At 45.2% G+C, this 11,033-nt stretch overlaps 1 protein-coding gene and 1 long non-coding RNA gene across 2 annotated transcripts; one reads left to right on the forward strand and one right to left on the reverse strand.

Moving 5' to 3' along the window:
* Nucleotides 1-302: 302 nt before the first annotated feature.
* Nucleotides 303-2,940, reverse strand: LOC124233704 (uncharacterized). The gene is made up of 3 exons (XR_006887124.1): nucleotides 2,862-2,940; nucleotides 1,992-2,255; nucleotides 303-1,623 (listed from the first exon to the last, which is right to left on the reverse strand). It is a non-coding gene; the product is annotated as an uncharacterized LOC124233704 (long non-coding RNA).
* A 171-nt stretch (nucleotides 2,941-3,111) lies between these two features.
* LOC124233702 (abasic site processing protein HMCES-like) lies at nucleotides 3,112-10,506 on the forward strand (the record flags this gene model as incomplete). The annotated part of the gene is made up of 3 exons (XM_046650825.1): nucleotides 3,112-3,139; nucleotides 3,952-4,157; nucleotides 10,363-10,506. Coding segments are annotated over exons 2-3 (327 nt in total), but the record flags the coding sequence as incomplete, so codon positions are not given.
* Between the last annotated feature and the right edge of the window lie 527 nt (nucleotides 10,507-11,033).

Consider the following 11,033-nt stretch of genomic DNA (forward strand, 5'->3'; position numbering starts at 1 on the left):
GTAAAAAAAGACCTGCAGTGAAATGTCTCCCTCCCAGGCCTGCTGCCCGTCATCCAGTTCCCTTCCACAGACAACCAGTGTGTCACGATTACAAACAATGCCGATGTGTCCTTCCAGTGATTGTATGGATAGGAAAGCTAATATAGACACATTTCTCTGTTTTAACTCAAATGTTTATGTACAAATGGTATAAACATTGGTGTGCACTTTGCTTTTCACTTGACTATGCATCTTGGAGATCTTCCCTCTCAGTATATAGAGTTTCTTCATTCTTTCTTTTGTAAGTTGTGGTAAAATATCCATAAAGTTTACCAGTTTAACCATTTGTAGGTATGCAGTTCAGTGGCACTGAGTACATTCACACTATTGTGCTCATCACCACCATCCATCTCCAGAACTTTTTCATCATCCCAAACCAAATCCTCATTCTTGTTGTAGCTTAGAACCAGCACTATTGATGAATGTTCAGATTGTTCCAGTCTTTTCCTCTTACAGACAGGGCTACAGTGAAGAATCTCAGACATACACATATACATACACATACTTTATTTTCCACATGTGCACTGAGGATATCTATAGGATAAATTTCCCAAGGAATTACCAGGTCAAAGTGCGTTTCTCATTTTTATAAATATTTCCAGTTGCCTTTCATAGGAATTGTATGCCTTTCCTCCCACACCCTGGACAATACAGTATATTATCGGATTTTATGATCTTGTCAGTGTGGGAGAAAAACGGTATAAAGAGAAAAATAGTACTTTGAGTATTTTAGAGAAAATTCCAGATAAAGCATTTTATATGTAAATGTTTCTGTATTTGTATGTTTCTTTAAGAGATAATGACCTTTCATTTAAGGGGGGGGGCAATACAGTTATCACACCTAAAACAGCCAACAAAAGGAAGTGGGGAGTTTCTTTTTGCTGTGTTTATAAACAGGGTTGGAGGAAGCTCTGCTACAGCGCTCTGCTACAGCGCTCTGCTACAGTGGCCTGCTCACAGCTGACAGCCCCCAAGCCCAGTCCCCCGGGTCTTGCAGACACCTGCTCTGCGGTTTTGTCATGGTGGGGCTGTCCCTTCATCTGTGCTCTTAGATTCAGTCAATGTGTGAGAAGCTCTGTAACGCCACATACAAGCCTTATATGTCCACTAATTCAATTGAGCTTGGCAGAATCTTGAAATAATTTTAGTATTATCTCCTCCACTTTGTAGTTGAGGATACTGCAGCTCAGAGAGGTAAAGTGACTTGCACAAGGCCTCAGGGATTTCAGCCCAGCTCTCCTGGTTCCAGGCCCACTCCCATTTCACTGCACCAGAGCTGCCTTGATCAGTTGCTGCAAACACCGTCCTCAGCCTCGCTGTGTAGCTCTCTTCTGCTTTGCACACTTGTACTACTCCCTTCTCTTCTAGGTGTGTTCTGGGGAGGTCATGACATCCTGGTGCACTCCCAGCTGCTGCTTTTGGACACAGTAACAATGCAGGTGACAGCCAGAAGTTCGGAGGAGCTGCCCGTAGACATCATCTTGGCATGTGTGGTCTAAGAGGCCAGTCTGAATAGGCACTACTCCTACTCTTTGCCCCAACACCATGCAGAACTGAACCCAGTGGAAACTCCTTCCCAAGCCTCTGTATTCAAAAACAGTTCAAAAGGAATCACTGAGGATTTTTTAAATTATTAACCCCTGCCCCAGGACTACTCTATTTTTTTTTCTTAAAATACAGGATAATTTTAGCTTGTCCTAGAACTTGCCCTGCCAGGGAAAGGACATCACAAATTAAAAGAATGCTTGCACCTCCTCTTGAATTTATCCCCAAAGAAACTATCTTATCCCTATAAATAAATTAGCATCTATTTATTGAATAACTGCAGACTCATGTTTAGTTTACTCACATTGACTGCAGACTCCACCTTCCCCTTCGAGGCCTCTCCACCACCAAGAGGAACACCTGCTCTATCCCCTTTGCACCCACAGCCTTTTGGTTGCTGTACTTACCATGAGGCAGGGCCCCTCTCCCAATCATCTCGGTCCAAGCCCCATGCCCAGGACAAGGAGCAGTGCAGGCTTGCTCAGGGAATGAGAGCAGCCATTGAGTTCACATGCTTATTCTTGCATTCTCACAATCAGCCTCCTTTCTAGGGTGAATGGAGGCCCCAGAGGGTTTGTGTCCATTGCCTGGGCATTCCCTGTCATCAGGTCTGCGGTGCAGTGCGCCCTGGGGTTTGCCTGCTCCCAGTTCAGTCCAATTTAGTGACGACACTGAGGGGAAGAACAGCCGTTAGAGAGCACTGTCTGTTGGCTGCAGATGCAGAAAGCCCTGGTTCATGTCCCCAGGGAGCAGGTTCAGAGGCCACCTCATCTGCTCTTTTAAACTTAAGCCAGATGGCCTTACCGACTTTGTGGCGGAAATACACCTGTAAAGCCTGTGTAAAAAAACCCAGGCCTCCCCTTAGAGATTCAGATTGGGGCTGTGGGGAGGGTGAGGGGCCTGGAAAATCTCATTCTGGCGCGCACCGAAGTTCGAGAGTGACTTGTGTGATTCACGGAGGTTTTCCTGATGGTTTCTCCATGTTTGCCCCTGAACTCTGAGCAGTTAGCAGCAGAGATAAAGAAAACGTTTTCTTACATCACCCCTACAACGACCTGGTGCCCTAGTGATGATTCCCGCTATACAGAGCAGGGCACTTAAGGCTCCCCGGGACGCATCTAGTCTCTGCTGGCCCCTGGAGACTTGGGGAGCCCGGTCCTTCAAGATCCTTCCACCGCACCCCCAGCTCCCTTCCTGCGGTCGGCCCTGGCAGCGAGGAGCGGAGTTCACCCCGCTCGGGCACGAGCGAATATGGAGGAAAGTGGGGCTCTGAGAACCTTAGGATTCAGGAGTCCCCAAAGGCAACTACAGTCTCCTCCTGGGGCACTTTCGGGAGTCACACTCCACGCCCTCCCTCCCTGTCCTGACGGCGGCGGAGAAAAAGCCCCGCCCGCGGCGCGGGGAACCTCGCGGGAACAAGCCGCTGCTTGTGGGCGGGGCCTGAGGCCGCCGGCGCGGGCCTGCGGAGTCCCAGAATCCGGCGGCGGCGGAGCGGAAGAGCTGCCCGGGGTGAGGTTGAGGCGACTGGGGATGAGTGGCCAAGGCCGAGGTGGAGGTGTGGCGACGCAGGGTGGGGGGCTAGAGCCGAGGTGGAGGTGAGGCGACGCGGGGTGAGTGGCCAAGGCCGAGGTGGAGGTGAGGCGACGCAGGGTGGGGGGCCAGGGTGGAGGGGACGCGGGGCGGCTGGCCGGGCCGAGGTGAGGAGACGCGGGAGGCAGCGGGCTCCGGGCTCAAGTGGAGGTGAGGCGACGCGGGCGGGCGGAGGGCAACGTCGGGGCCCCTTGCCGGGCGGTGAGGGGGCTGACGCGGGGAGCGGGGGCGGCGATCACGGGCCGCGGCGGTGGGGAGTCGGAGAGGAGCCCCGCCGCCCAGGCAGGGCCGAGCGTCTAGACGGGGCGGCACCTACGGCCGGGCTGCGGTCCTGGGGCGCGCAGGTGCTCGGCGGCGCAGGCGGCTCCTGAGTCCCGGGAGGGCGGAGCGGGGAAAGGAGGGCGGGCGCGGCGGTGAGGCCGAAGGAGCCGCCCGGAGAAGGAGCTGGCGGCTCGGGCAGTGACCGCAGACCCCCTTTGCCTTTCTGGGCTGAGGCGCCGGCTGGCGGGTGCGCCCCCCGGGAACCGGGCCTCCCGCGTTCAGGCAGGTGTTTGCCGCCTGCCGCTCGGTCAGCGCCTCGCGCGGGCCGGCCCGCGGGCCTGGGGGTGAGCGCGACGGGCCGAGGCCCGTTTGCTGGGGCAGACTAGGCGGTGACAGACGCACAGTGGGGGCTCTGAAGCAGAGTCGTGGGGCGTCTTGGGAGAATGCTGTGACTAAAGGAATGAGACGTAAGATTTGAGATGGGCGAACGTTCTCCTACTGTGTCGCGCCCTAAAGGTGGCGAGAGGCGGCGTTGAAGAATGTGCGGGCGAACATCGTGTCACTTACCTCGAGATGTGCTCACGAGAGCGTGTGCCTATCGGAACCGGCAGGGCGAGCGGCGGCTCCCCGAGTGGAGGGACGCTGACAAGTATTGCCCGTCGTACAACAAGAGCCCTCGGTCGAGCAGCCCGGTGCTTCTGTCTCGACTGCACTTTGAGAAGGTACCCAGTCTGTCTGCCCCATACGAGCTTCTGGGGGCGTTGGGAGGGTCATCTACTTCTGTTTGGTTTGGTATGTGCTCAGCTTCTGAGATGACCTTAGAGACCAGTCCTTACTGATATCTCCTGACCCTCAGTTGAGAACCAGTGTGGGCATCACGGAAAGGGGAAGTTGTCTCAGTATCTTCTAATCTTAGATGATTCAGTATTCTTCAGGCTCCATTTCAGTGCCTTCTCTGTACAAGGCATGCTAGTCTTAGAGCATACTGAATTTGTATGCGCCTTGTATTTGAATACTTTTTTTAAGACAGCGTCTTTCAAACCTCCCAGATCATCAGCGTCGTTTGACTATCTTGAAAAAAACAAACCCAAAGATTTGTATGGTTAAGCCAGCTGAATCAGAATCCCTAGGCCCAGGGCAGGATTAAGACCAGCTAATCTAAAACTTACCTCTGGTGTTTCTCTTTCTTTGATGTTTCTATTGCTCCTGCTTATGCTTTCAGTCTTTGTGTTTGTCTATTACTGAAGCTAGAAAGAGATGTATTTGTTGTGGTTATCTGAAGTTTAACTGCATTCATTGTGTTTATAGTATTTATACCTGTAGTGTTGGAGCGACCAGTAATTTATAATCCAATTTTGGTTCTTTGGTCTATCTCCTGGAAGAGTGTATGTTGGTGCAGGCATGCAATGTAATAAAAATGGTTTATTGCAGAAATTGTTTCCCCATGTCTTAAATACTTTAAATGCCCTATATGCTTTAAAAAATCATGATTGTTTTCATCCTGGATTTTTATTCTCTTTGATCTATAGTGCTTAAATCACTTTATAAGGTTGATTTTACCCCTGCTCCATACTCTTCAGAAGTCCTGTGATAATATGGTAGTCAAAAGATTCTACATTACCGGGATCTCAATATTTGACATAAACAGACCAAATAACAGTGATGTTTTTGGCTGAATGAAGCCATTTACATGAAATAATTTATTCTTGAGCCATTTTTAGTGGATGCATACTTTCCTATTGAAACTAAAGAAAAGTTATTTTAATGAGAGGGAAATGAAAATACCATGGGAACTTTGACTGGGAAAGGAAGAAATAAAACATATTTCAAAGGAAAGCATAATTTGAAATGAAAAGAGAGAAAGATTAAGTGTATGACCTTTATTCTCTTTTAGCCTTATTTCTCTTTGTACCACCTCTTTAGGATTATAGAATTAATAGTTAGCTGGAAGAAAATTTTGTTGAGGTGATATAAAGACAGAAGTGTAGAGAACGTGTGACTTGTCCTGGGTGACCTTATCAATGAGAGACACAGCAGGGACTGAAGTCCAGACAACTGTCCCCACTCCAGTAGATGCTTCCTGGAACTAGAAATGGGGAAGGTGGAACCCCTAGCAAAAGTAGCCCTCTTTTTCTGTCAGTGGTGTGAATTTGCTGATAGAGTGTTTTGACTCCATATCTCTAATAAATTTTGTTAAGATTGCTAGAGTTTCCTAATTTTGATAAATATTTGAGGTTTCATTTTTCTCAAACCTGTAAATTGTAGGGCAAAGTTAGGATTATTTCAGTAGTTTATTAGTGCATGTCATCAATGGTCAGCACTTGTGTAGACTGCAAAATTTGCATTTGAAACCACTGATTTGCAGCTTACTTCCTTTTTCATTTATCTACCCCAGAACTACCAGCTGTTCTCACAAGTACAAAAGGGTAGAGGGAAAGATGACTAATACTGAGCAATAGTTTCAGTATTTTGGTGTCTCAGTCACTTTCTATTCATTGTTCCCAGTAGGGGCAGCCTCACATTTGGATTTGGCTTACAATTTTCCAGTGAACACACCCAAGTTAAACGTGATTAGTGGATTTTGTAAGAGTAGGATTTCTCAACCTTGGCACCATTGACGTTTTGGGTGGAATAATTCTTTACTGTGAGAAGCTGTCCAGCACATTGTAGAATGTTTAGCAGCCTCTCTGGTCTCTACCTACTAGATGCTAGTAGCAGCCCCCAGGTCATAACAACCAAAAATGTCTTCTGGTGTTGTCAAATCTACCCGCTAAATGCCAGTAGCACACTCCTTCTTTTTCTCCCCAAGTCTTCACTTGGGGGGTTGCAGGGGTTGGGTGTCAAAATTGCCCCGTATTGAGAACCTCAAATTTGGAGTATTATTGTCTTGCAAATTTCTGATGAGAGATCATTTAGTTGGCCATTATGTAATGTTATCTCTCTTATTCCCATTTATGCTTTGGGCAATGGGCCTTCCTGCTTGGAAGGCACATTTAATTCTGGAAGAGAGAGGGGATTTACAAAAGCTCTGTTTTCACGCATTTTCTCTTCCTCCATCCCAGGTGAGATTAACATTAGGATTTACATCTCTACCCCACCATTTCTTCTGGGTAGTCTTTTCCTTAGTTATCCTGCATATATTAATTGCTTTTTTTTCTTGCCTCTTGGCATATAATATGTCTAGCCTGCCTCTGTCTTTAAGGGAGAAAAATACATACATGTATATATATACACACACACACCCCCACACACACTGTTACTCCTCATTATTCATATATTTCATGTTTGCAGATTTGCCTAAAATTTTTTTGTAACCCCAAAAATAATACTCATATTGCTTTCTCAATCATTCATGAACATACAGAGTGGTGGAAATTTTGAATCATCCAACATACGCATTCCCAGCCGAACCTGCAAAAGGCAAAGCTCTACCTTCTTGTTTCAGCTTTTATATTATAAACAATTATCCTTTTTGTTGTTGATTTAGTGGTATGTTTTTTGCATTTCTGTGCTTTTTGTTGGTGATTTCACTGTTTAATATTGTCCCCAAGCATAGTGCTAAAGTGCTGGCTAGTCTTCCTAAGTGAAAGAACATTATAGGATGCCTTACAGAGAAAATACACGTGTTAGATAAGCTTGACTCATGCATGAGTTACATAGTGCTCTTGGTCATGAATTCAGTGTTAATGCATCAACAATATACATGGAATACAGTGTCTTTAAATAGAAATACACATAAAGTAAGGTAATGTATTGATCAGTTGATGAAAATGTTGTCTCCATAGTCTTGTGGGAACCTAACTCTGTATTTCCCCTAAGAGCAGTAGTTCAGAATTTACTAATTCAGTGTTTGCAGTGACTTTGTAGAACCTAACAGCCGAGAATAAGGAGAATGGAGTGTGTGTGTGTAAAGGGTGATGAAGCTGATAAAGGCGATTTTGGAAGAAATAGGACAGGATCTTATCAGGGGCACAGTGGAGGGATTAGCTTTAAACAAAAGGGAAGCCCTTCCAAGTCTGGTCTGGTCCTGATGATCCCTTCCTTTCTTGGAATTCCATCCTCTTGACTTTTCTCATTCTACTTTTATCTTCCTGAGTACTTTCTCTTGGACCTTTCACATTTCTCCTTTTTTCTTTTTGTACCTGTGCTTGACTTATTCTCGAAGAAACTTCCATCCTCCTGGCTTTAACAATCACGTTTATATAGAAATCTTTGCTATTTGTTTCTAATCATAACCTTAGAAAAATATTAAACTAGAATTTGGGTGTTTATTTCAAGCCACACATATTAATGATCCTGCCGGGTAGGTGTTGTTCACTCTATTTTTACCGATAAGGAAAGTTGAGGGTCCAAGAAGGTGAGACTAGTCCAACCTCCTAAGTAGCAGAGAAGGGACTTTTGGACCAGAGTCTGGGTCTTCTTACAAAGGCCCTATTGTTTCCTCTGTGCCAGAGGTTAGCAAACTATGGTCCTCAGACCAAATTTTAGACATGCTTTTTTTTGGGGGCGAAGGGGTGGGGTGAGGATGATTGGCCCTGAGCCAACATCTGTTGCCAATCTTCCTCTTTTTTTTGCTCCTCAAAGCCTCAGTACATAATTGTATATCCTAGTTATAAGTCCTTCTAATTCTGCTGTGTGGGGTGCCACCACAGCATGGCTTGATGAGCAGTGTGTATGTCTGTACTCAGGATCCAAAGCCGCGAATCCCGGGCTGCCGAAGCAGAGTGTGCACACTTAACCACTATGCCACCGGCTGGCCCCCCGACTGCCTGTTTTTATAAATAAAGTTTTATTAGAACATAGCCATGCATATTCAGTTCTTTGGCTGCTTTCACACTGCCAATAGTGGCAGAGTTGAGTTGCTTGAATCATTGCAACAAAGACTATATGGACTCATAAAGCCAAAAATAGTTACTATCTGACCTATTCTTTGTACCATACTGCCTCTCTCCTAAGCTCAATTCCAAATCTCTGAGTGCTTGTTGGACATAGTAAACGGTTCTGCTTTGATTTTATTCTAATGATTTTAAACAACCTTTGTATTATGTTCACCAGTGAGGAAGTAGGCCCAGGCAATGAGGGTATCATTTGCTTCTTGGTTGAAGTCTGGGGCCTCAGCTGAGAAGACTTGGCATCTGGGATTAGAATCATCTAGAGCAGGAGTCAGAAAACTAGGGCTCTCTGACCATTTTTGTAAATGAAATTTTATGGAACACAGCAACATCCATTCATTTATCTATTGTGTATGGCTTTGTCCCTATAACAGCAGTTATAGTTACAACAGAGACTGTATGGGCTGCAAAGTCTACAATACTTAACAAGTCACCTTTTACAGAAAAGTTTGCAACCCCCAATCTAGAGGCATCTTCCCTATCCCTTTGTCATCATCCCTATTTCTTTTTCCATTCACCACCACAATTACATTTTTTTTCTATCTTTGGATGTCTTTTATTCTCACTGCTGTCACCAGACCCACTGTATCTTTACCCCTGAACCATTGTAGTACACCTGGAATGCACTCTGTGTTCATAGTCTCTTCCCATATTGTACTGCACCATGCAGAATAGTGTGTCTGAGCATTTTAGTCTAGAGATTTCATCAAATTGTCAGGGGTCAATTGCCCAAAAAAATTTAACAGGCTTGTTTCAGGGGTTTCCAAGATTACCCCCACATTTAGAGATTTGTTAGGACTCAGCATGTAAGACATATCATGGCTAAGGTTTATTACAGTGAAAGGATATATAGTAGAATCAGCAAAGGGAAAAGACACAAGTAGAAATCTGGAAAAATCCATGCATAGGCTTCCTTATGTTCTCTCCTTCCTGTGAGGGGACACACTAATCATGTTCCTTTTCCAGCAAAGAAAACTGTAGTAACGTGTGTAGTGTTTCAGCCCAGGGAAACTCATTAGAAACTCAGGGCTCAAGGTTTTTACTGGGGGCTGGTCACATAAGCACTCTCTGCCTAGCAAGTACCAAAATTCCAGACTCCCAGAAGGAAAGCAGTTCAGCATAAACCTCATGTTTTGCACAGACAGACTAGGCACAGTAAACCATCCTTATCAGTTAGGAAAAGGTAGGAACACTCTAAATCCAAGTTCCCAGATGCTAACTGAATACAAACCTTGTACGCAGGCCCTCCTAAAAGCTGCATCGTCAGGCTTGCTGTAACACTTTTTTGTACAAAACCGCTTCCTGCACATTCTTGACATGGCCTCTTTGCTCATCTAATTCCATTTCTGGTCTTCTCTCGCATCTGTTCTCTGTCTGAATAGTGTACCTCTTGTGGAATCCAATTCAAGAACCACCCGACTACACCCCCACCTCTTCTGCCCCTTCTAAGGAGCCGATACATCTCCATTCCATCTCTCACAGATCACTCTCTGCTCTTTTGACACTCACTGTATGTACCTCTTATATGGTCCTTAGCCTATTGTATCTTATATTATTGCTTACTCTTTTTCTGTCTGTGTGGCTTCACATGTTAATAGTGCAAGCCCTTTGAGGTTAAGCACTCTTCCATGTGCCCCCATAGCACCCTGTGCATTCCTTGATCATAGCATATACTTCATTGTATTATGGTTATCTGTAATAAGTGTTTTTGAGAGCTGAGACTAAGTAAACTTCAGGGCCTAGCACTATGTCTCTCCTATAGTAGGCACTAATTAAAAGCTTACAGGAACTAAACCTCTTTGTATCCCCCATTCTACCCAAGCAGAATGTCTTACATTCTAATAAATAGGCTTGCTAAAGAACTCAAGTTATCATATTATGATAAATCATTAAAATTGTTTTCAAGTGAAATCTTTCCCTTTTAATAACGTTGTTTGTATTTCGATACTAATAGTAATGTAATACATGTGCTAAATATGGTTTTCTAAATTTCATTATGATCCCCTCACTGGATCTTAACGTCTTTCTGTGACAGGGCACAGACTCTTCTGAGCGTATCATTGTTCCCATGCGATGGGGTTTGGTCCCATCTTGGTTCAAAGAAAATGATCCTTCCAAGCTGCCATTCAATATTACCAATTGTCGTAGTGATACCATAATGGAGAAACGGTCCTTCAACGTAAGTATCTCGTCTAGCGAAAAAGCACATATTCTGTTCTTTTTTTCTAACAGAGCAATTAGTGCCTTATATACCTGAGAAATAAAATTAGGTTTTCTTGGAACCTTCCTTAAGTTTCCAGAGTGTGTTCCCAGTTGTTAATTTTGAGTGCTGTTCAGTTTATTACTGTGTAACAAACCATGCCAAAACTTAGTGGTTTAAAACTGAACAGTTAATTATTTCTCATATTCTATGGGTTGACTGGGCTCAACTGGACAGTTTTCACTTGGAGATTCTCATGTAGTTATAATCAGGTGACATCTGGGTCTGGATGTTCAGGATGGCTTCTTCACCCACATGTCTGACACCTCAGCTGGGATAGGTAGAACTGGAAGCCTTTCCACATGCTTTGCTGGAGGCTGTCAGAGTATTCAGGCTTCTTACATGGCGTCCTGCTTACCCCAGAGCTCGTGATCCAAGAGAGCAGGGCAGAAGCTGCATGACTTTGTGACCTAGCCTTGTGGGAGGGGACTACATAGTTTGTGAAT

This window comes from Equus quagga, unplaced genomic scaffold (genome assembly GCF_021613505.1).
Source record: "Equus quagga isolate Etosha38 unplaced genomic scaffold, UCLA_HA_Equagga_1.0 210236_RagTag, whole genome shotgun sequence".
NCBI classification, from domain to species: Eukaryota; Metazoa; Chordata; class Mammalia; order Perissodactyla; family Equidae; genus Equus; species Equus quagga.